The following is a 25,413-nucleotide window of genomic DNA, read 5'->3' as shown; positions in this document are numbered from 1 at the left end:
CTTTGAGCCAGACACGTGTGAGCCTCAGAGCTGGGAACGTGCGTTGGGAGATTGTGATACAATTACGTTTTATGTCTACCTATTAAGCATAATGAAGGGTTGGTTGCTGGCCTTAAATTCGGAAAGAGCTTACTGTAGAGCTTAAACCAGAAGTAGATTCCTGTAATTACTGCTTTGCTGCGCGGAGTGTGGTGAGGTAGAGGGAATAAAAACTGTTCATTGTCCAATTGTATTTCCATAACTGCTGCACTTTTAAATGTCTGTTTTGAAAGATAAAATTTTTTGTTATACTAATTTTCTGAAGTAAGCTAATAAAAGCCAATGCAGGGGGGAAAAAAAATAAAAGAGGTGAAGAATGTCAAATGAACAATGCTTAGAAAACAGGGAGCTTCAGCTTCTTCAGTGAGCCCTGCTGCAGTGCTTGGAAAGTCAGTGGCTTTGTTTGTTAAACACCACTGTGCTGTTGCAGTTTGGATTCACTTGAATCTCAGATCCTTGATGGTGAAATGAAGAATTTTAAAAACTTCGAATTTTATGTTTGCTTTTCTTTGTCCTAGATCAGGCAAATGGGGTAAAACTCGAAGCAGTCAGTCCCGAATCTGCTTTTGCTTTTACTTGATGTTGTTCTTGCTGTGTGATGGCAGTATGTCAGGGAAACTTGGATCCCAGCATCATTTGTTTGGAATTATTGTTTGGATTATATTCAGTTTCAAATGGTATGAAACTGTAGTGAGAAATGAGCATTTGTTTATGCTGATAAAATGAGTCTTTTCATAGCATACACTTGTTTTGGTTGTACGTACTAGTACATGTTATAGCTCAGAATGTCCATTTTTCAGAGTGATAATGTGGCCCCATTTTGCTTTTTGTGTGCATTTGGGACTGGGAACTGCATCAAAGAGAAGGTGTTTCTGCTTCAAGTGAGGAAGAAGAGAGGGAAGACCGAAACTCTTCTTGGCCCTTAGGGAAAAACAACACCCTAAACCACATCCTTTTTCCTCTCCCCCTCAAAAATTTGGCTTACATCTTTGAGAGAGAGGTTTTCTTCCTTTTCTTTTCCAACCATCCTTTAAGGTGTTCTCTCCTGGCCTTTCTCCAGTTTGTGGAACTTCTTTTGGAATACATTTTCAGTTCCTGAAGGCTGCCTTCCGCAGTGGTCTGGCCCAAATAGAAATGTGAAAAGTTCCCACTACTGAGCTGTAAAAGAATACTAGAAATGGGTTACGCAGAAAAAACCATTTAGATAAAAATGCAATTTTCCCTTCCACATACACTGCTAAGAATTAATAGCACATTCTTCCTAAATGGGTAGTTTTGTATTATATTTTCACCTTAATGAAATTCTTTCCAAAACAGGAGAGTTTAATTTAAAACTGTAGAGCAAAATTGATCTGTCTTTATCTGCAGTGCTCCCGGTTTAAATATCATGGGATTGACTGTCTCAGGCTGTCTGGGCACTCCATGGAAAACAGATGTTGTGTTCCAAGGTGAGTGTCCCAGGCTGACTCTGTCCCATCACAGGGTGTGCTCCTTACTCTGCTGTCACAGCTGGATTTGGGCTGTCACTGTGGTGGTGTGTGCTGTGCACTCCAGCTGTGCTTTCACAGCTCCACTACTTGGCCAGTGGCCACCACGCAGTGGGGACACGAACACGGGCACTTAGCAGGGCATTTTTGCCAGAAATACCCCAAAAGGGAGAAGGGCCAAGCCCAGTGTGGCCTCAGCCTGTGTTGGTCCATTGTTGCACACCTGGGGCACAGATGGTGAGCCCAAGTGTGGCATGGCCTGGAACAACATCAGCAAAACCACACAGACATCAGTTTCTTTTCTGCAGAAAATACATAAAAGTCTAATGAAAGAAAGAAGGGAGAATCCTCTGTGGTAGCTGTGAAACTGAAGTGGAGATGCCCCCAGGAAGATTTGCCAGTTCCAGCTAAGAGAAAACCAAAACATATATTCATGCTTTTTAATGGTTTCCTTCTTGGTGAAAGGTTTTTAATGTAATGATGAGAACAGAAGTGTGTGGAAGAAGTAGGGCTGATATACTCTGCTTTAAACACTGAGTTAAACACTGATATACTCTGCTTTTCACTGCTGAGTTAAAGTGGAGAAAATGCTTTTATTAAATAAATTGTTTGGTGTTTTCATAGTTTTAATAAAATGGTTCCCACATATAAGGAATGCTCGTAGTGATGGAGACACAGACAGGATTAAAAATATTAAAAATATGAATTTTGATGGTCCTGATGCTGCACAGCTTTTGCATCATTTCTGCGACAAATTATCCTTCAGAGGGACTGTGCTTGGGCTTTCCCCTAAAAGGTGAAATACAGGAGAGGTGTGAGGTATTCTGTGTGACTCTTACACCCAACTAACATTGAGCTTAATCCAAATTCTGTTTTTGAAAGGGATATTTATATAGTCTCCCAATCAAACACCAGCAAATACGATTCTGCTCGTTAGGTGCGTTACAGAACAGCTGTTTTTTTAGTCACCAAACTTGCCTTGTGTGATTCATTTTCTGTGAATCACACTAGTTCAGCAAAGAGTGCAGATCACGACTTTTACAGCCAAATATGCAATTCCCTGGAAGCAAATGTCAATTATTAAGGTATTTTAATGTAGTGCCTTGTAACTTGCAAGTTCTGTATTAATGGGACACTGGCTCTTGAGTTTTCCTGTAAAACTTGACTCCCTGGGACAAGCATGTCCATCAGGAGGAGTGTTTGCTCCCTGGTGTGAGTGGTTCACACTCAGAGAGTGTTGCTGGTTCCACTTTAGGTAGAAATTTCTTAGGTGTCACCGTTCTATTTTTTCATGGTTTTTTGCTGTTGGTGCTCGGTGTACCTACAGGCACTCAGCATGCTGAGTGATGCATTTAAACATTGGATGCTACAGTAAAAATCTTGATGGCCATTGTTTCAATCAAAAAAACCCATCTCATCTTCAAAGTCACTGTTGTTACAATAATTTTCTCTTTGAACGTGTCAGGATTCTGTCTTTGATTATAGACTGGATTGTCTCTTGTCATGCATAATGATTTTTTTTGGGGTAGGCAGAGACATTTTTCAGTTCCTCACAGTTCATCCCCAATCCCAGTATTTCTTTAAAAAGAGATAATGTTGAAACCAGGTATTTAAGAGTATAGATCCTCAAGAAAATAACTGGTTTTGACTCTGTATTTTCCCGGGAATTTTATAAAGCTGATGTGAATTACAGATTTATTTTACAATTTGAACTTAGACTTTTAAATTTTCCCTTTCCACCCCACCCCTTCTTTTGCTTCCGATTGGACCAGAAATCATTATTACAGAGATTTTCTGCTACTTTTTCATTTTCTTTTTTTGCAAGTTACACCACAGAAAAAGAATTGATCTCTGTAATTCTACCACCAGTTGGAGGGTTGCTTGGATGGATGGTTGGGTGAATGGTGGTTGAGGTGGCTGACCTGGGGGCCTGAGCACTGCTGCCAGACCCTTCCTGCCCTGCTCCCTCTTGAGGACTGATGTCGAGCTTTGGGACGTGCTCGCTGAGGCCTCTTCTGCTGGAAGCTGTTCTGGGGTTTGATGATCTGTCCACTCTCTTGGGTCCAGAGTTTCCACAGCTGTTACAACCTGCAGAGACCTTACAGCTCTCTGAGCATTGTGGTGGGGTGAAGGCACCCTGGAAGCAGAGCTCTTCTAGCACTGCTGCTGAGGTGTGTGGAGGGACTTGCCAGTTTTGTGGCCCTTCATTGCTGATGGGTTAAACTGTGGTGCTCTGCACTAGTACAGTGTTCACCGAAGGGCAGGGGATTCCTGAAATGGAAGGTGCCTTGGGAGGTCCTCCTCAAGCTACATGAAAGCCCAGAGGCAAGAGCATTTGCAGTTGTCTTGCTTTATGTGTCTGTGCAGTCTCTTCCATTGCTGGGTGATGTTTGATGCCGCTGGGGGAAAACTGTATAAAAATGGGTGATGGTAGAACTGCATCAGGCACTGAAGAGGAAATCCCTTGGGAAGCTGGTATTGTGTAAAAGTGGCAGAAGAGTCCAGGTGGGATCTGCAGGTCCATGCCTCGTTTGATTACGTGTGTGCAGGCTTCCAGCTGGTCACTCTGAGGCTATCATGGCATGGGTGTATTGCCTCAGAGGGTTCAGTATGACTAAATCTAAGATACCCCCTCAGTGGGGGTTGCCTGCATGTGTCCATGCAATGGAAGCCTTTTCCACAGAATTAGTAAATCCTGACTGGTTTTGCCCTTGTGTTTTGTAGGGAAAGAGCTAAAAAGGATTCGCTGCGTCTTTAAACTTGCAGATCCTCAAAACCTCCCTGGGAAGTAGAAGGGGGAAGGGACCCTTTCAGGATTAATTAAACAGAGATGTCTCGCTGTAGACTTCAGGGTTTACTGATAAATGCCAGCCCCTCACCCACATCTGGTGGTGCTGCTGTTATTTAATCAGGGCCTTGACAAGGAATCTGAGCAATCTTTGGTTTCTCCTCCTCTGTTCCATTTATCTGTCCTCCCAACCTGTTTGTTTGTGTATGGTTAAGTTTTCCATGCCAGGGAGAAGCAGAGTGGAAATGTCAGGGGTCAGGCTGCAGACAGGGCAGGCAGGAGCAGGCAGGGAGCAGAAAGCCCAGCTCTGCAGCCTTGGAGTTTCTGAGAAACCGGAGATTGGTCGTTCCAGGCAAGATTAACTCCTTCAGCACAGCTGCTTTCTGCTTAAGACCTGCAGGAAGGGAGACAAGGCGGATCCAGCAAGACACTGAGCTCAGGCTCCATCCTCTATCCTTGTGGTGCTGTAGGTAACAGGTGCTCCTGCTGCCATTTTGCTCACCCTCTTGTTGAAGCCTTGCTGCCTTGGCAGCTCTGCTGCTTGGGGGATGGAGCTGTGTGGATCCAGACCTGAGGAGGATACCAGAGAGCAGAATTCATTGCAGTACTGTTACAAAATACCTGAGTTATTTGGCACATTTCCCAGTGGACAGAATGTTCATCCATGGAGGGCATGATGCTGCTGATCAGAGACATGTCTTTGAATAGGCAGGTGATTTGGGTTTGTCACGCAGAAGTTAGCTATAGACCAGTCTGGATACCCTTGGCTTCAGAAAAAACAGTTTTGATGTTGTGCCAGTAGACTTGGTATCTCACAGGCTCTCAGCTCTGTGTTCTGTGGTGGTTCACAGGTGCATCAGCCCCAGCTGATGCTGCCATGGTGGCTGGAGTTGGGTGAAGTTTTGGCTGTATGACTCAAGCTGTTGAACTTGCACTTCACCCCACCTGTGCAAGGGAAAAGCCTAATTCAGGGTGGGGTGGAGGATTTTGTTTGGTTGGTTGGTGATGCCTTTGCATTTGTGCTGTGGCAGTGAAGCAGGTGCTGCAGAGCTGAATCCTGCCTGGTTTGACAGCATTTGCATTGCAGGCAGTGCCCTGCCTGGGGCAGCTGCAGGTAGAGATTAAAAGTTCCCTATGCCCTGCTAGTGGGATGGTCTGCACTTCTGCACTGACCAGATCTAGACCAGGTTAACAGCAATTGTCACAAACAGCCGTAGTTACAAATGGGATAGCAATGAATCGCAGAAGAGAATCAGAATTGGACTGGAAGGGTCATCTCATTCCAGCTGTGGGCAGGGACACCTTTCACTACACCAGGTTGTTCCAAGCTCCATCCAGCCTGGCCTTGAACACTTGTAGGGATAGGGCAGGCACAGCTTCTCTGGGCAACCTGTTCTAGTGCTTCAGTACTTGCTGAATAAATAATTTCTTCCCAATATCCAATCTAATCCTGCCCTGTCTCAGAGGGAGGACATTCCCCCTTGTCTTGTCACTCCAGGCTTTGTTTAGAAGTCCATCTGCATCTCTCTTGGAATTCCTGTGGGCTGCTCTGTGCAGTGAAATCTTGGGAATCCCTTATGCTCCCTGTGCCAGTGCTTGGGTGCTGCTCAGCCCCGTGTCCCTCCCCTGCCCTCGACAGGGGCAGCTGGAGCTTCTGGCCCCCACTCCCTGGGGAGGTGCCGCGGGGCAGAGTCCACACAATCCCCAGTGTAGTGGGATGAACTAATTGTCTGCTGTTCTTTCATTTTCCAGGAGTATTGAAATTGTTGTGGGTCATAAATCACGTGAGCATATGGCCGGAAGGAGAACACAGGCCCATATATCAGCTTTGGGCTGGAAGATGAGACTGTTTGTCCTGTGTTGTTCAGGCCCATTTTGTTGATTTACTGGCCTGTGAAACTTTAGAGTTAATTTTTTGTCGAAGCAAGGAAAGTCTGTCTACCTGTGACTTTCCTGCTTGAACAGCTGTTTGCTCCTGATTCGTTGCTATTCTGAGAATTTCATGAAGACTCTCCACAGTGATGTGACAATTGGAAGTAAAAGACGAGCTTATATTTTTCTTATCCTAATAGTGGCACTTACAGTCGTACCTAAGAATGCCAGGTTTCTTTGTGTGGTTTATTAAATGCTGAATTTCCCTCATTGCCATTGCTCCTCATATGGTCGTGCATTTCTTCTGATGATTTTTTTTCTTTTCCTTCAGATAGATTTAATTTTTAAACATGCTGTTCAATCAAACCCTCTTCTTCCATCAGACTTCTGGGCCTCAGCTCAATCACCACACCTTATTGCTGCTTTAGGGGATGTTTCTGAATATGCCAAATCCATTATATGAAGACATTTCTATCTCTTTCTGTGGTCAAAATTTGGGGTATACCAGAATTTGGGATTTTTCTACAGCAGAAGAGATTTAGCAAGAATTTGCCCAGGAAGTACTGGGTTGATAGTATCAGCTCTCAGTCTGATTGGCCAGCACTTAAATGTTTTCCAGCAGAGATTTTGACCCTTCTTTTAGAAGCTCAAGCCTCCTGACAATTCTGCTTTTTATAGTAATTTCTTGCAGACTGTTTAGAATCTGCCTGTGAATTACTTGCAAGGGACTTGCAAGCCGTGATTTGGAACCTCGTTTTTGGAGTGTCAAGCAGTCGGTGCTGCTGAGCACAGAGCAGGTCAGGGAGTGCCCCATAGTATCAAATAATGGTTTGGGCTGGGAGAGACCTTAAAATTCATCTCATTGCATACCCCTGCTGTGGGCAGGGACACCTGCCACTAGACCAGGTGCTCAGAGCCCTGTTCAGCCTGTTCTGTCCATCTCTGAACTGTGTCTCTGCAGGTGCCAGCTTTGACCTGGTGTCTCTGGTCTCCCTTTTCTCTTGGTCTGTGAGTGGTTAACACTTGAACACCTTTTGTTTTCAACGCTGTTTTCCAAAGTCTCCTCTTTCACCCCTGAGACACCAAACTTCAGCTGGAGGTGTCCTAAAGAGAAATGGGATGTGTTTCAAGGTAGGCTATAAATAAATGGCATAAAAAAAGCTAATGATCCCTGATGCTGGTCCTTCTCACTAATGTTAGCCTTTGGTAAACTCCCACTGTGTTTTCAGGAATATCCTTGAACTTGTGTGGTTTAACCCCAAGCATTACTGCACATGATCACCGTTTCTTGGTGTGCAGGAGCCTCAGATGTGTGAGGCCCCTGGGAGAGATTGACTTTGCCTCTGGCAGTTCTGTGTTACGGGCTCTCGTAATTGTGAGTTATAGATGGGGCAGAGGCACCTCTGGGAGCTGTGGGCAGAGCCAGGAAGGAGACAGAGGGACCAAGCAGAGCCCTGTCCCAGCCCTGACAGCCAGGCTGGATGCAGATCTGGCTTTGGGATGTGACAATACAGGTCCTTGGGGAGCTCTTGGGTCACAAGGCAACAAAAGACCTAAAAGTCTTTGGCCAAGTGTATCTGAGCCTTACAAGAGACTGATAATATTTCAGTTAATTTCCTCCTTTTGACTGGCTAACAAGTGCTCATTTAGTTTGCATCCTGAAACTAAATGACTACAAACAAAGTTCTTTGAAGGGAGTCTTCATCTTTAATTCTGTTTTCACTTAAGGAAAATAGTTTTCGATGTATAATCTGCTGGCCTTAAATATCCTATTTATTACAGTAATGTCTATTTTTTCCCCCACAATAGTGTCAAAGCTCTTGCACAAGTCTGATGGAGTGCTGGAATTTATGTGTTTACCTTTCTGTTTGCTCTGTGCATAATCGTGAACCATTCACTGCCTTCACAAATCCATTGATACGCCCCCTAACCAGTGGGAGGGGGCATTTTATCTTATTTTTGGAGACCTTTCTATGTGAAATATCCAGGTGGTGATTAAATGCAGAACATTTAAGTAGCATCTTTTTTCAATTTTGGCCTGTCCTGAAATAATACTAGACAATGTCCAGGACTGGTTTTATTTAAGTGAGGGCTTACTGAACGATTTCATATGACTTCTGTGCAATCAGAAAATTCCACTTTGGATTTTACTGAAAACCTTTTGTTTGCTTGTGTGGTCTGGCAGTCAGGAGATGGGGTTTTGCATGGGCTGGAGCTGTGTGTAAAACTGTCATGTGATAGTTTGTGCACCTATGAAATAAATTTGAAAGCAAAACCCAGCATTTCCTTACTCATCACAGATGTGTCATTTGTCATCCTTGGTGAAAAATAGGCTCAGAGCATTTAGTGCATGCAGGTGATGTATGCCAGAAAGCACAGGATCAGTGAACTAATGTTCTTTCCTGCCATGGAGGTGGTCTCATGTTGGGGGCTGGATTCAGAGGCAGGGACGTGTCTGGGACAGCCCTTTGGAAGGAAGGGTTATGCAGGAGAAGCCTATTGTAGCCTCTTCCCAATGCCAGGTCTGAGTGCCAGTGTGGTGGAGCTGGTGGGTGGGGCTTAGGCAGTTCACTCCTTTCAGAGATGAGTAGAAGTGTTCAGGTTTCTTAGAGGGAAAAACAGCAGACCCTGGAAAATAACTTGGAGCTCCCTGAGGCTTCACTGGTGTTGGATGGCAGCATATGGATGTTGTGAGTGTTGAGTTGGCTGTGCTGGAATGGGCTGCAGGTGCTGGACTCAGGTTTATATTCTCTTGGAATTGTCCAGACATTGTTTGACTGTTGCTGGCAGTTGGTTTGGTTTGATTTTTGATGACAGTTTTCCTTGCTTGGACAGGACCACAGTCTGCAGAGCTGAGGAGAGCACAATGTTGGTGATGGCACCAGGAGCTGACCAGCAGTTTGGAGCTGTGCTGTTGGGTTAGGCCCTGGTTGGAATCTCAGCTTTCTGTGGCTGTCAGAGACAAGCAGTGGTTCACCTGCATGGGGTAGGCAGGAGCAGACTGGCAGGCAGCAGCACTGCAGCTGGGGTGGAACCTGGTTTCCCAGAATGGTCTTTGGTTCTGTGAGAACCAAACCCCAACATCAGCCACTTCACCAGGGGGGTAGGCAGGACCCCTCTCTGCGGTTTGTGTTTTGCAGGGAAGCCAGCCTGAGAAGTCAGTGTGTTAAACTGAAAAGAGGAACTGAAGGTAGCCAAAAGAGAGGAAGGATATGAGTTAGAAACAGTCCGTTGTCCCTGTGGCCATCTAGCAAGGTACAGGAGCTGGTGGTGTCCCAAGGCCCAGAGCTTCTGGCTTCTCCAGGGATGCAGAGCTTACTTTTCTTTTTGGAGAGTCATAGAGGTGGAAAACAGTGATTTAACAGTAGCCTCCAGAGAAATAAATAGGTGTAGGCAGTTTCACACTTGCCTGCAGAGCCATGGTGGCATGTTGCTCTCCTGCCGGGCAGTGGCAGCAAGGTGGGGAGCAATGTGTTCCCCATCTCTTGTCTCCTCCTGGCACAGTGGAGGGAATGTGGATTTTAAAACAGCAATATCATTGTCCTCATCCACACATCCTTCATTCTGTGTCTTCAAGGTCGTGCTACGTGTAAGATGAGCGCCGCCTTTTCCATTGACAGGGTTAGCATTTTTCCTATTTCACCTTTTTTTCACCAGTTTCTTCTGTTTCTTTCTTGCGAGCATGTAGCTCACAGTCTGACTGTAACCCTACAGCCTGACAGCAAACTCTTAACGCTGCCGTGGGTTTGGGCAGCCTCCCTGTCGTGGCGTGCACATCCTTCCATTGCTCCTGGTGAAAACAGGAGCAGGAAAAGAGGTCAAGGGAGAAAAAAAGAAAAATATGTATTTGCAGCAAGCACTATGTGTCTCCTGTTATCTGAATTCTGTGCGAGCAGCGAGCTCTGATGGAGCCCCATGCCAGCTTGGAGATCACTGAAAACAAAATAAACATCTCTGCAGCATAGGCTGATACAGGCTCCCTTTAGAGCCTCAGGCACCTCCAATTAATCAAGCTGTCTGTGGAGGAAGGGCCTGTGAGGACCAGAGGATGCCGCCAGAGCTGATGGGCTGATGAAGGGGTGGGCAGCAAGCAGCATTAAGGGTGAACAGACTGTGTGTTAGCCTGGGTGTGCCATGCCTTTGGGTGAGTCTTGTGTGTATCGCAGCAAAGTCAGAGCTTTAATCCTGGTTTGCAGGATATACGAGTGCTGTGGGACGATGCTCAGCACTGTGCACTCATATTTGATGAAGAGCCTTCCCTCCTTTCATGAGAAAGGCTCTCAGAGAGCGCTCAGCTGGCTGGGCCTTGACAATAAATTGAGGGGCTGACCAAGCCAAATGGCTTCTTGAAATGCCATGGAGTGAAATGTGGCCGGTGCCCTGGAGCTGAGGTGTCTGTGCAGAGTGTTTCTGGTCAGGAACGTGAGGAGTCACCTGTGCCCATTTCCGCTGAGCTCGTCGTGACAGCTCCTTGGCATCAGCTGTTCACCTTAACCACCAACACTGAGTTCTGTGTATACAGAGCAGAGAGCAGCACCTTCAGGTATTACACAGAATAAATGAATAAGTAAAATCGAATTAAGAGGAATGTTCTAGTAATGGGTAGTTGGGGCTTTTCCTCCAGTGCCAGCAGAGCTGGGTGCTGCCAGTCTGAGCCCAGACAGTCTGTGCCCTCCAGGCTTTGGGAACAGCAGAGACATCCAGCCCAAAGCAGGCACAGGTTGTCAGGGATGAAGGCACCTGAAAGTGGTGCAGGTTTATGGTGTAAGCAGGTACCATGTTTGTGTCTAGGAACAAATGCAAGCTGTTGCCTCCTTGTATTCCAGGGTCAAGAGAATGCCTTTGTCAAGGACTTTGTCAGTGCTGCAGAGGTGAGGAAGGAGATTGCTCATTTGTTTATCAACACAAATGAACTAGTTATGTTTAAAAATAAAATTTTGAGAGTGTTTAAAACTACAATTTCAGGAATAAATTAATCTGTGGAGACTAAGTCCAGTGTCCAGGGAAACATGAAATGTTTTCAGACCTTATTTTTTTCAAAAACTGAAAAGAGATGCTTCTGTGCTGTGTACAAATGCAGAGCTATGTGCCTGAACCAATATGTCAAACTGTCATGTGGGAGATTTGGTGAAAAACATCTTGTCCTAAGGGAATAATTTTAAACACTATATGTAGGTTTGCTGCCTCATAAGGGATCATTACTCAAATCTATTCCCTCTTATGGTAGCTTGGCCTCTGCTTAACGGGCACAGAGTGAAGGGAAGCCCATTAACGCGTCCTTTAAGAGTGGTTATCAGACGGTAGAGGGGAAACAGATCTCTGATCTGGGAATATATAGTGTTACTGGCCGAATCCTGAGATTCAGCCTTAACAAGATCAGTGGCAATGCAGGGCCTTCACGCTCGGCTGGCCATCGAGGGCGGCGGCGGGGCCGGGCAGCCGGACCCTGGGCAGCGCGGGCGGCCGAGGCGGTGTCAGAGCGGTGAGCAAGTGTAAGGGATGAGCCCTGGGGCAAGGAGCCATTCTAGGGATCTTCACCTCCTGTTTGTCACTTCAATCTCCAAGGAATGCTGAAATGTTGAGAGGAACCCACTCCCAACCAGACCCCTACCAGACTGTGTCTGTGTTGTGTCTCCTGTGTCTCGCTGCTTTCTGTCCTTTTGTTGGTGGTGATTTTGGCAAAAAATGAGAAGGATGGCATAAGCAGCACCTGAAGAGTAGCATCAGCTCCCATTGTCTCACCATAACATCTGCAGTTGCCTTGGCTACACCAGCCCTCCCTCAATTAGCCTCCTCTCTGATGAGAAGATGCAAGCAATGTGTGGTAGTTGTGCAGGTGAACTCTTTTTTAATGGGATTACTTTACTTAAAAATTGGAACACCTCTGGGTTTGCACAGTGCTCGGTGGGGTTGCCACAGTAAAGAGAACATTTGTTTTTTCATAATGCATAAGAAGGTGCTACATGACGAAAGAGGCTTTATATAGAGCAGCTTAACTGCTCAGGCTCTCATGGGAAAGGGAGAAGGAAGTTGGAGGGACTGAAGGTACGTGTACACATGGTGTCTGCAGAGTAAGGTGCCTGCCAGGGTCTAACCTCACTGGAGAAATGTGTTTTTCCTGAGCTGATACAGAAAAGCAGTCTGTAGTGTGTGTACTGAAACTTTTTGTGGTGCAGAACTTCTGGTTCTCTTTCTTTGTCCCAGCTGCAGGCTCCAACACTGCTGGCCAGGCTCCTGGGTTAGTCACCACGCTGCCATTGATGCTGTGTAAACAAACAAACAAACAGCAACCTTTTCTTTTCAAAAGCTGTGTGCCTTTGCAAAGTAGAGCAGAACGAAAGAGCAGCTTCCTAAATGTGCAAGGTCAGAGCAGAGGGTCGGGCCTGGAGGGAGGCTGGGGAGCCTGGCTGGGCACTCTCTTCTTGCTGTTTGTCTGGGGCTGAATGTCTGGAATGTGTTTGGCTGGGTAAAGCTGGGTCAGAAGCTCTTACCAGAAGGCAAGCTGGCTCTTGAGACCACCACAGCATCACCAGGAGCAGTGGGGAAGGACACCATCATGGGGGAGCATTTTCCAGACTTCTTTTGGTCTTTGGTCACTTTACTGCTTTGAGTTTCATGCCTTTCAAGTGAACATGACGTGAGCTTATATATGATGTTTGATTCTTTACCTCTGCTTCAACATTTGCTGTTTCCAAGTGGCACAAGCTATCCTGTGTGCAGGGAGGTTGTGCTTTTGTCAGTCCCGGGTTCTGTGTCATGTCCTTTGGTGTGGAGGGGAAGTCTCCACCCAGACCATCTCAGGATCTTGGGTGTGGAGGATGGCCCTTATTTGAAGCGTGCTGCTTTTTTAAATAACACTAATTTCTTGCAGTAGTTGCTAATAGAGGCAGTTGTGCAGTTTGAAGATAATTTGTTTGAAAATTCCATGCTTTCAGTGAGGTACTTCATGACTGACAGTGATTTATCTGGAACTTGGCAGCTGTGAGGCAATGATGTGGTGACACCATCTTGCATTACCTGATTAATTTTAATGCTCCGAGTCACGTCCATCTCAGCTACCAGACCTTCCCTAGACTGTGGATACTGTGGCTGGGAAGTGCCAGGACACTGTGGCTGTGAGAAAGGAAGGAGGGAGGCAGAGAGGATGGCTGGTGAAACAGGTCTGCTGGGAGAGTGTTACTATTCTGGACAAGCATCAGGCAATATCTCATGCTTAAGAACACAATTCTCATCAGGTGGATCAGCACAACTTAAGATTTTTGCAACAAAGATTTTTTCCTGGAAAGCATCATACCTTTGTCAAGACAGAAATACTGGAAAAAAGTAAATTGCACTGAAAATTTCCATCCAGATTGGCTTTGAGAATTCTTGTGCCAGTGCAAGCTTTGCTGTGAGCTCTCTTTGTTTTGGATTTGAATACATAATTTTCTGTGCTCACTAACGATAGACACAGGAGAGCTGGAGCTCCCACAGTGGTGTCCCATGGTGAGCAAGGCTTGTGTGGACAGTGGCAGTCAGTATTGGCTTTGCAAACTGAGGCTCAGTTCCTGCTCACCTCTTTTACTTGGATTTTCCTCTCAAGTTAAGGAATCTTGTTCATCCATGTGGGAGAGATTTTGCTTTGATTTCTTTTATCAGTGATTTGCTTATGAATTTTATCCATGGCAAATAGCTTAGAAATAATTTGCTGATTTAAAAGAAAAAAAAAGCCTAATTTTTTATTCTCCAGTTGCTTGTGGCACATGAACTTGTTCATGTAGTCATTGCTGAGGACCAGCTCTGTTCTAGGTGTTGGGGTGCCTGCACAGCTGGTGCAGCAGAGCTCTGACTCCGATCCCAGCCTGAGAATGTGCCACTTCTGCCTTGGCTATTGGAGTCCTTGGCTGTGGGGGGGTCTCCTGCAGCCCTTGCAGAAACACTGCTGGGACCCCTGGGCCTCTTGTGGCAGCAGTTCAGCTGTGGGACTCTTTCCTCTTTTTCTGCAGGAGAGGAAGAGAGCTGCTGTCACAAGGACTAATCTCGAGGCGCTGGCTCTTCCTGTGCCGAGCCCAGCATGTCCTGTGCAGTCAGGGAGACCTAAGAATAAAAACAGTGGGTACTGTGTGTCTTGTGAACAAATACAAGCAAGGAAAACATTTCCTGTTCACAATTTTCTGCACAATCCCATCTGAGTTTTGAATATTTCATAAATAAAATATGTCTTGGGTACACTTGCACTCTGGGCAGTAAGTTAAATTGAACACCTGGTCAAATAGCAGTTATTTCAGGGAGTCTGGGTTTTTTTTTTCCTGTGGTTTTCCCAAAGCTATAGGACTCAGGGGTGACAGGAAGGAAGAGCAGAAGCTCCATGTGCTGGGAAGGGATCTGTGCCAACACCTTTTTGCCTGCCGGAACTTTGGGTATCACGCAGCAGCTTCTGCTCTGTGCTTCTGCTCAGCCCCTCAGTGCTGCCTATTTATCCCAACTGACTAAAAACACCGAACACCAACTGCAGGGAGCTGGAATCCATTTGGGTGCAGATCATGGGAGCACCTTTGCCCTGCTGCTGCTGGATCTTTGACTAGAGCAATGCAGGAGGGTGTCCAGAGAAAAGCAGGTGTGGGACTGAGGTTTGCAGCCGAGCTCTGAGTGGATTTTGCACATTGCAGCACTAACACAGAGCAGGGCTGAGCAGGCAGCAGTGCTGCTCTGAAGTCTAGTTCCTTCTCCCAGCATTTATGGCCTCATGTTCCCAAGTTTTTGGTAGTTCCTGTGTGGTGGTGTTATACTGTTTTAGTTATGAGCATCTCTGACATCCTGCAATAATCAAGCATTAAAAGCCTTTTCCAGTTAAAACCAGGGACTTCCAGGCTAGTTTTGTATTATTTTTTTTACTATCATTGTGATTGTGTAACAAGCTGTTCAGTTCTGGTTTTATATCTGGTGTAGCAGAAGGTTCAGTGAACGTAATGTGAGTTGCCCCATGAAGTGTGGTACTCCCACACAACTTGGCTTTGTGGAACAGGAGAAAGGTGATGGGAAGAGGAGTCCTGAGATGTTAAACATTCACAGCTGGTTTTTGTCATCTTTGTCGTGTTCCACCCATTTTAGCTACTCTTCACATTAACTGTAAAATCCAGAGGAAAAAGGCTTAGGGACATTGTTTAGGATGTTTCAGTTAAAGTCTTGCATTTCTGTGGTTAACAGAAACTATTGATAGCTAAAGATCATACAAAGTCCTAAAATGAAAGAAATTTTAAGAAAAATATTATCACAGTGCTCCATTAAAAGAGGGGAAGAAGGAGACCAATGCTGGGGCTGACCACGAGGGCACGGAGGGTTCAGGGCTGGCTTCCTGCTTGGAGGTGTTTCAGCATCCATTTCCAGCAGCAGAGGATGTGCAGGGAAGGAAAGTTCCCAACTGTGCTGCAGTCTAGGACACACTCATCAGTCCAGGTCCATCCCCAGCATTCAGACACCTCAGTGGTTTCTCTCAGGTGTTCTTATGGCCTGGTGAACAACCAGCCAGGGGATCTCATTTCAGGGTGGGGAGAGGGAGCCATCCCTGTGATGGTGACCTCCGAGCCGAGGTGGAGATGCAGGAGAGGGGGAGATGCAGGAGAGGGGCACAGCAAGGTGGGGAGAGGGTGTCTCTGTCAGACTGTGAGTCGATGGGGCATCTCTGTCAGGCTGTGAGTCAACGGGGTTGCGTGTCACGGGTCTCCTAACCTCTCTCTGTGAACCCTTTCCAGCCCACGACCTTCCCCCGAGCAAGACCTCGGCGGCGGCGGCGCAGACGGGCACCCACCTGCAGTGCCTCTCGGTCCACTGCACGGACGACGTGGGCGAGGCGAAGGGCCGGACTGCGGTGCCGACGTGGAGGTCCCTGCACTCGGACATCTCCAACAGATTCGGGACTTTTGTGGCTGCCCTGACTTGAACAAAAGAAAAATTTTTGGGTTTTTTTTTTGTTTCTGTTTTTTTTTTTGTTTTTTTTTTTTTTTTTTTTTTTAATTTCAAAGGGCCGCTACTGCTAGGTGGACTATTTTTCTAGGTTGGTACCTGCTTAGTGGCATATGGACTGGAAAGGGTTAATTTAAAGTAAACCTCAACTTTTTTTTAATCTTCTGCCACAGTATGTTACCAGTGTTAACCCTTCTGCAGTTAGCACACTTTTGCTTAAGATTTTCCTGCTAGACCACTTTTTCCCATTATTCTGTAACCTTGGCATACATTTATAGATGAGGCCTTTTCCTTTTTCATCTCAGTGTGTGTCCAAGTCACGTATGTCATAATAAGACAAAGATTCTCCTCTTCCTCCTCCTCCTCCTTTTCTTCCTCATTTGCTTTGTTTTTCTTTTTTTTTTTTTTTTTTTTTTTTGTTTTGTTTTGTTTTGTTTTGCTTTGTTCAGTGCTTATTAGGATGGTGATCCTGAGGAGCAGCAGTTCAGGAATAAACACCAGTGAAAGCGAAATGGTCAGCATTATATCATATGTTATAGTGACACCCAGCCTTTGCCAGCCTCATACAAACCAAGCAGTTGATGCTCTGTTGAATGTTCAGGCATGGACCTGCCCTTTCCTGAGAGAATGAGGTTTTGCTGTTGAAAAGGTTGAGCCTTGTTTTGCTCTGTGCCTCCTGGTGAGGCCAGGATGCTCCTTCCTCTGTGTACCTGGGTGTAGCCCTGGGATGGAGCTCTGTCATGAACGGGCTGGTTCAGGCACAGCAGGGAAGGCATGGAGAGGTTTTTCTAAATAAGTCTAGTTGTCATTATCTCCTCCTCCAAAAGCCCAGACTCCATCTTGCTTGCCTGGGCCTGGTGGTGCTCTTGCAGTTCCCACTTTATTGATACTGGAGAAGAAAATCCCCCACACCCTGCCCGTTTTTTGCCCATTTTTAAACTGCAGAAAGATGCTCTTGATTGGCAGCAGGTCCAGTGCCCCCTGTATTTGCCATGGGGTGCCCCAGCCCCTGCCACAACAGACCCCAGTGCAGTGGCAGGGGTGAGGGACGGCCCAGGTTGGAAGATGCAGGGGGCTGTGTGCCCAGTGGTGGCATTTCCTAATCTGCCAGGACAGGGAGACCTGGTGTCAGAATCCCCCAGGCTCATTCAAGGCCCTGTTTCTGCCACACACTGAAGAACAGCGTTGCTGGATGCACACAATAAAAGGAAAGCCACACTTTCCTGCTTGGGCCAGATAATGCTCATTTGAGATGAAAGTTGGAAGCAAACCAGATAAACCCACGACTGACACGATGGGCTGATTCTCCGGTGGTTTTACGTAACACTGTCCATTATTTGTGTGTCCCTGCACCCAGGACTGGCCCCGTCCTGCCCCGTGCCTGCAGCTCACCTCCCACAGCTCCTGGAGCTCAGGAACAGCACTGGAGAGTTTGGTTTTGGTTGTGAAATAAAGGTTGGCCTCTCTAGGGTTATTTATTCATGATTTCACAAATGTGTCCCTGCTGAAGGGACAGAGTTGAAGACTGCTTTATATTTTATCTTTGATGATTGTGCTGGGTCTTTAATTATTTTGACATAATATTCTCGGTAGGCACCAACGGAGAGGAAATTCTGCCTGAAAAGCCAGGGGTGGTCTGGAATCCTCACTCTCAGTCATATGTGGCTTCAGAGAGACTCGCAGTGTTTGGAAATGTGATTTGAATGTGCTCTTATTAACCATGCATGGATTGATTTATGGGTCTGGTCAATGAATTGACTTTGGATAAATTTGGATAGTTTTTAATCTTGGTTTTCAATATTATTTTACTTTGTATTAAAGCTGGAGCTTCCACGAGGATGAGGATTTTTGCCCATCCTGGAGCAACTGGCTGTGGAGCTGCCTCACACCCACTTGGTTTGGATCAAAAAGCTGGGATGGTTTGTACCTCTGTCGGGGTGTGCAACCAGGAGCACAGAGCTCCTCCTGCACCTGCAATAAAATGTCACCATCCCCAGTAAAGTATCTCTTAGTAATCACTGTCAGCCCCCTTCTAGAAGGTGCCTCTTTGCCTGTGATTCCTCAAGTCCTTGTGTGTTTGATTTTAAATCCTGTCAGCAGAGCACGGGTGTTCTGTGCATGCCCAGAGCACTTGTGCTGCTGTGGGGGGCTCAGTCTGCAGCAGGGGACCCCAGGTGACACTGGTACAGTGCTGTGTTCCATCACTTACAGCTGAAAATTTCGGCCAAGTTCATGGTCTGGTGGCATTCCTGCTCGGAGTGCAGCCCCTTGCCTTGTGCTTTGTTTTTGGTTTTTCCTGCTGCACTGAAGAGAACAGGTTTTTCAGGCTTCCTGAGGTCAGGGATGCACACCCTGTGCCACGGGAAGGAACCTGTCAGGGTACATGGAGTTCAGATGCTTTTAAAGAGAAATCCCCGTTTGAGTGGAGCTGTGGTGGCTCGGTCTCACCACCCAGTTCTGCTGGCTCATTCTCAGCAGCTTGCACTTCTCTCCTGGAGTGCTGTTCTCATCCACTTGGAACTTGCTTTCTCACTTGCTTATGGAAATGCAGAGCATCAGCAATTCCCTTAACATCAGTGGAATCCTGTGAGATGAGGAGGCCGGGGTGTCCTGAGGCCAGGGGCTGTCTCCAGGTGCTGAGCTGTGTGTGGAGCTGTGGGTGTCGTGACACTTGGCCACCTCTGGCTGTGCTCTGGGCAGTGGATGCAGTGCAGGGTTGGAACTGCCAGAGAGTGAGGAGTTAAGGCTGGCTGTGTGCTGGGCTCACTGGCTGAGGAGTTTAACTGAATCATACGGTCACACACAGTCCTCTGCTGACCTCCTGTCCATTTGATCTTGATTGAACGAGCTCTGCTTGAGGCAGCTGTTAGCCAGGACCAACCAAACCTGCGCTTTTAGGGTTTTGTTGCTTTTTGCCAAAGATCAGAACAGAAACTCTACATTCTGACCAGGACAGGCATCGTGTCCTGCTTATCACCTGGGGATGTGGTACTGACAGCATGTACAGAAGGCTCAAGCTTTGTTACAGAACTGGTGGTACCTGCAGTAATTTCATTGTACCCATTTGCTCCATTTATTTTACACTAAATGCACTGATCAGTTTTTTTCACACATGTGAAGTGTCAGCATGGCCTGACACGGTAAAAATGGAAAATATGTAATTTTCTGAATAATAATATTCCAACCGAAACATGCTTGGGAGCTGTAGATAAAAGCCAGTTGTGGTGGAGGTAAGTTGCACTCTTGTGGAAAGGGAAACTGAGGTACAGACAGCAACAGAAGACTGAGGGAACAGTGGCAGGGCTGAGTTGCACTGAGATCTGACCTGCTTGTTGCAGAGCCCTATGTCCAAGGCTCACTTCCTTCAGGGGCCCAGTTGGGTCAACAGGGGGGAGAATTTTATCACATACACGTTACCCAAATGCCTGAGAGAAACTCCCCGCCTGTGTGTCCTGCGTGGCTTCCAGATGGGGGACAGTTGTACAAGAAGCCAAAGACCTGTGGTACGATGCACAATCTGCTTTGGGTTGTGAACAAGAGCTATAAAATGTGGCTTTGCCTTCAGCCGTGGGGATTCTCCCTGGGCAGCCCGGCGCCAGAGGCTCCCACGCAGCCTCGGGGCTGGGTCGGGGGAGCCAGGACATCCCCCCATCTCCTGGCCCTATGCCCTGGTTCCCTCTGTGTTTCCTAAAACAAACCCTCTGCTTAGTCTGTAAGTTATGATGTCGTAGCAAACTGAGTAAAATTTCCCTTGCATTTCAATTGGGAGGAGTGATCAAATACCTCTTTGCCAAAAAAGGACAGGATAGGCCTCATTTATGAAATACTCTTGCAAATTTTCTCCAGATCACATTCTCTTGGGGTTACTTGCTCTCTGCTGTTTGAGCATCAGTAAGGGGCTTTAGGCTTGTTACTTCGTTAAGGTTTTCACAGTGTCTGAGTGTGGAAGGGGATGAGCACCAGAATTCTGTTGCCTGGATCACCTGGGGAGTTGTGCAGGTCCTTGGGAACCTGGGATTGGGACTGGACTCCCAGGCACCACCAGTAAAGCAAAAAGTTCCAGTTTGGGGAGGTGGAAGGGATGAGATGAGCACAGCGGTGGGATGGGCACTGGGAGGGTGGGGGGGGAGGGCAGTAGAAACCAAACTGGTACATTTGACTTATTTTTGTTAAGCTGCAGTGTAAGGTTTTGTCAGCTACTGGATTCACAGCTGTTCAAGGGATGGTGTGTAAGAGCATAACCCCATTTTTATAGAATTGTTTCTTCTTTAATGCTTAAGGCTAATGGAGGAAATAGTCTAATTTTGTCTTAGAAATTCTCTATTAAAATTGTTGCTTTGAGTCCATCCACTCATAGGTTCTGACTGATGAAACTGCAGGTTCTGATTTCTGGCAGTTACAACTTTATCACTGTTCACTACCCAAGAATATTACAGCTTTAAGACAGCCTTAAGCAAAAGGATGTTATTTCTTTGTACTAAATTTGGTTCATGGAAAAGAAAAAAAAAGAAACCTCAAAACACTGGTAATCCGTACTGCATTAGCAAACTCTTCTGAAAAATGTTATTGCACATGTAAAATATGAAAACTTGACTCTGCTGTGTGTTAGGCAATCCTGTAATCTTTTTTTTTTTCTTTTTTTTTTTTTTTTTTTTTTTTCCTTTTTTTTTTTTTAATTTTTGTTAAGTTCATTTCCTAAATGCTTGGTTGGAAGACTGTGACGATAGCTCATGAAATTGAGTGTTATTTTTCTTTCTTTTTTTTTTTTTAAATATGTAAAGTGCAGTCTTCTGTATTCCTGCATATTGTACATATCTGTATATGTTTTACTGAGCAACTAAATAACAATAAATATGATGTTAATGGTGGCTACTCTATATTTCATACCAGGTTTGTTGATTTTTTTAGTAAGTCCTTTTTCCCAAGGATGTGAAGAAGTGAACTGATACTGTTCATGTTCCGGTAAGCCCTGGGCCTTGTGATGGTATAAATTTGCCCATGATCTGGGGAGACCCTCACCCCCATGTGGCTCCCTGGGACTCCTGGGAGGTTTGGGGTGCACTTTGCTTTGCCGATTCCTCTCTGCTGTTGGTGGTGACCCTCTGCCCAGCAGGACTGGTGGGGTTTAAGTGTCACTTCTTATCCTGAGGGAGGAGGAAAGGCAGTGTTGGTGGCAGCTCTGCAGTCCCTGCTCTGCAGGGAAGCCCACAGAAGGTAAGACCTTCCCCTTGTGAGACTGAGGACTGTTTGGGCAGCAAAAGCTTCAGGTGTTCCTCACTGCCACTGGTGACCACCCCCAGCCTGTCCTCAGAGGCACTGCAGGATGGTGGCTCTGTCTGTACACTGAGGTTGTTTGTACCCTCTTTGCTGCTGGGTGCTGGAGATGTCTGTGCAGCTCTGCCTGGATGCTGCTGTGGAATTCTTGGGGCTGTCCTGTTCTCTGTGTGCCCTCTCTGTGGCAGCATCTCTTTCTCCTCATCACTGGAGCTTGTCCAGAGGGGCTGGACCATGCCTGGAGCTGCTGGGCAATGGGAGCAGCCCCCAGGGTAGCTCCCCAAGCCTCAGCCCTGCACAGCACTGCTCCTCCTTTGTCCTAGTTGTTCAGTAAAACTGACCACGAGCTCTGTTAATGGTTGGATTCACACGGCTCCTCCAGCACACGAGGCCATTTCTTGGCTCCCAGATCTCCCACTGAGCAAAGGCTCCTTTGCTTCTGCCAGCAGCTGGAGCAGCCCCTCCTGCTCCGGCAACGCTCCGCCCCAAGCTCCTGCTTCCAAAAAGGCAGCAGGAGCTCACTGTTCACTGCACATCACATTAACAGATGAAAATCAACTGCCTGGTCTTTGGTTTCTGCTCTTGACACGGGCTTTACTTGTCACCTGGTAATGTCACCTCTGCTAATGCTGGCACAGAGCCTGCCTATCCCAAACACTTGCCTTCATCCCAGGGCACTGTGCTCAGAGGCTCACCTGGTCTGTGTCAGTGTTAAGTATGGATTATAGTTTATTAAGTAAAGAAAATCAAGTGGTTGGTCCTGCAGCTTTTACAGTTCTTGCTCTCCTAATTGTTTCCTGTGGCCTGTGACTGTGCCGAGAGTTGAAATCTGTCTGTAGCTGCATCTCTCTGCCCGAGCCATTTAACTGATTTAATTATGTTCTTTGAGTTACTTTCTGCATGAGGCTTTGGAATTCCTGTCACGGATGAGACTCAGTAAATATGTATTGTATGTTCAGCAGTCAGGAATCCATCGGCAGTGCAGCTGGATCCCATGTGCTGAGATCTGCTCTGCCTCTCTGCAGCCACCACGAAGCCATGTGGCTGTTGGGCAGCTCTGCCCCTGCAGTGCCAGCCCACATTCCTGCAGTGCTGTTGGGGGCTCCTGTGTGTGACTCCAGAGTTGTTTAAACCCCCTTTTCCCTGGCTGTTTTGGTGAGCTGCTTGCAGATCGCTGCGAGTGCTATGAGAGTACAGCAGAAGGCATCTGTCTCCATAAAAACCAAGGTAAATAAACACAGGAGTGAAAGTTCGGGTCAAACCTTTTGACTGAGAAAGTTGTTAGAAAATAGAATTAAATAGAATTAAAATGGGTTTCTTTTAATATTGAGTATTAAAAAATGGTGTATCCCTGTCTCATATGCCTGAAGTGGTTACTCTCCTGCCTGGGGGCCAGTTTGTAGCCCATCCCCAATAGTTCTGGCATTATGGCAAATAACATCACATGTATTTTGCTTGTAAAATGTTTAAAAACTCTCTGCTCAGGTGAGCTCTCTAAGGCTGTGCCTAGAAAGGCAGGGGATGGGGGTGATGTCTCTTCAAAGCTCTCCTTTCTGAGAGCTCATTAATGACAGTGCAGGAAGTGGAGGTGACAAGACCTGAACAAAATCATGTAGGTTATCTTTGGTTTATTAGTGCAGGGTTGTGCCCTGTTTCCCAATGCCCAGAGCTCTGACCAGCATAACCAAAATGGACAGTGTAGTGAGGGGCCTTAACCTTTTAGTGGAAAAGAATAAAAACAACCAACCAAACACCCCTTTACCCCAGCTGTGGAGTGGGGATGTTGTTCCAGGTGAAGGAAGGGGATCCCTGGCTGCCTTTTTCCAGCACTGGCAGGTAGTAGTTTGGGCTGCTTTGCCAAACTTTGGGTTTGGGCCCTTGCCAAGCCTGGGTGGGAGGTGCCAGGGGTGCTCTGACAGGACCTTGGAGGTCCCTGGTCTTGGGACAGCCCGTGGTGAGATATGGGAGGTGAGATCTGTGGCTCCTTTGCATTCTCACTTGGCCTTGGACACGTGTGTCACCATGTCACCATTGCTGAGCCTTGTTATTTCCTTTTAGATGTCACACCTGTGAAACCAGGAACAGAGGAGGAGCCCTGGTGAATGGTTGCTGTGTCCACTTAGGGGTTTCTGTTAGCAGTCCACAGACAAAGGAGCTGTTGAAGTGTCACCCTAAATATGATATTGAAACACTCATTTCAGCCTCCATCTTGGAGGAGGCTGAGAAGTTTGATGCCATGAGGGCTCATGTTCTGCCAAAACATCCTCCTGCTTCGGGGTTAACTGATGGAGAATATTCAGGGCTGAGCTTCAGGAGGTGGGAACTTTTCTCAATTTCCTTTTATCCTCTGCAAAATGCCCCTGTCTCCCTTCCCCCTTTCTTCCCCCCACCCCCTTTTCTCTTTATAAAGCTGGAATTCTTCCAGACTCTGCTCTGGGCTTGCAAGAAAACTTTACTGTGTAAATTTGCTCTTTGTGTTGGGAGTCCTTTGTTTAAACAGCATTGTGAGCTTGCTGGGGAGGGATGGAAAGAGGGGGAGCTGGGAGGAAGAATTTGAAAAGCCCTGACCCCTGATGAATAAAATCCAGCACATTAACACATTCTTCAATAAATTCATGATTGCAGATAAGGTGGGAGTCCCCAGGGCCGGGCTTTTCATTAACCCCCTGCTGACTAACCCAAACAGACGGAGTGTTTTGTCAGCGCCAGGACAAGCAGAGCCCTTTTGTGGTGGAGGGGCCGGGTGAGCATGGGGAGCGCTCCTCCAGGAAGCCAGGTTACAAAATGGGACTCTATTTCAGAACAAACTCCTTTTGGTTAGTTTGATGAGATTACAGAAAGGAAAAGGCTTTAACAAGGGGCTTATTGAAGCTAAGTAACTGTTCTGAATACAGTGAGGACCAGGGCAGAAAACATATGATTCCCAAGTAAACAGGCGCCTCAACAGTATGGCTGAAACAACAGAACTGGACATGGTCCTCGTGGTTCTCCTGAGGCAAGAGGGAATGCTTGGAGACATGAACCTGTGTGGGAGCCCTGCAATAACCTGTGCACAGCACCCAGCACAGCACAGGGCACTGCTGGACAGGGCTGCCAGGCACATTGTGCTGCTGTGCTGGGCTGGAGAGTGGCCTTGGAGGGACACATGCACCATGTCCACAGTGTGAGGTGTGCCTTGTCCAAGGTTTCAGCCTTTGAAACCTTATTTGTTCCTCTGGTGGAAAGTCTGCTCCAGGAAATATTTTGCTTCTGTGGAAACCTAACCCCAGAATGCTTCCCTCCCACATTAGGGAGGTCTTCTGGGTTGTTTATTGGAATACCTACATTTTTGAGTGATCTAAATTCTGTGCCTTATGTTCCCAAGTCTTGGTCAGCCAAGTAACTCAGAGGATCACTCAGCCCAAAGAAAAGTGTTTTGGCATGAAACACAGAAAAATCCTGAGTTTGTCTCAGGTTCCTGCTGCCTGCTGGTGATGATGCTGTGCTTTTCCCATTCTGCCCACCCCCTCAAGAGGTAACAACTTGTGGTGGACTCCAAGCTTTTCAAAGAGCAACTTGTGCCCAGGTGAAGTGAATCCTGTCCTTTGGGAGTAAACCCAGGTACTCCTGCACAGGACACTGCACATGTGCACCCAGAACCAGAGGTGGGCATTGGCACACCCCTCCTGCAGACATGCACACCCCTCCTGCAGACATGCACAGCCCACTGGAAAGCACCTTCACATGAGGGCTGCAGTGCTGGGGCTGCAGGCAGCATCAGCCCTGCCAGCTCCCACCTGAACTCTGCAGGCCCGGCCTTCTTCCACTGCTGTGTTTTTGGTATGCACTTGCATTTACCTGCAAGATACGATTTAAAATTGTTTCCCATTGCTGCTAACAGAAGCTTTTTGTTAATTTCCAAGGAAAATAATTCCTCTCTTCTAGGGGGACTGAAGTGTTCCAGCTGACTGCTCCTGGCCCCATCAGCATTCTGTCTCCTCTCCTAAATGCAAGGGTAGGTGCTGGGTTTGA

General features: G+C 46.8%; 1 protein-coding gene across 1 annotated transcript in view; it reads left to right on the top strand.

The window, feature by feature from the left end:
• The window catches only part of MN1 (MN1 proto-oncogene, transcriptional regulator), a gene marked incomplete at its 5' end in the record, with an annotated part of 30,003 nt that extends 13,732 nt beyond the window's left edge, over nt 1-16,271 (top strand). Inside the window, one exon of the mRNA XM_083874119.1 lies at nt 15,918-16,271. Coding sequence (XP_083730245.1) covers nt 15,918-16,105 — 188 coding nt within the window. The 3' untranslated portion in view covers nt 16,106-16,271. The remainder of the gene's footprint in view (nt 1-15,917) is intronic.
• Between the last annotated feature and the right edge of the window lie 9,142 nt (nt 16,272-25,413).

Source organism: Zosterops lateralis (genome assembly GCF_965231275.1).
Source record: "Zosterops lateralis genome assembly, chromosome: 17".
NCBI lineage: Eukaryota > Metazoa > Chordata > Aves > Passeriformes > Zosteropidae > Zosterops > Zosterops lateralis.
Note: the sequence above shows the minus strand (reverse complement) of the source record. Positions and strands in the feature narration are given on the sequence as shown.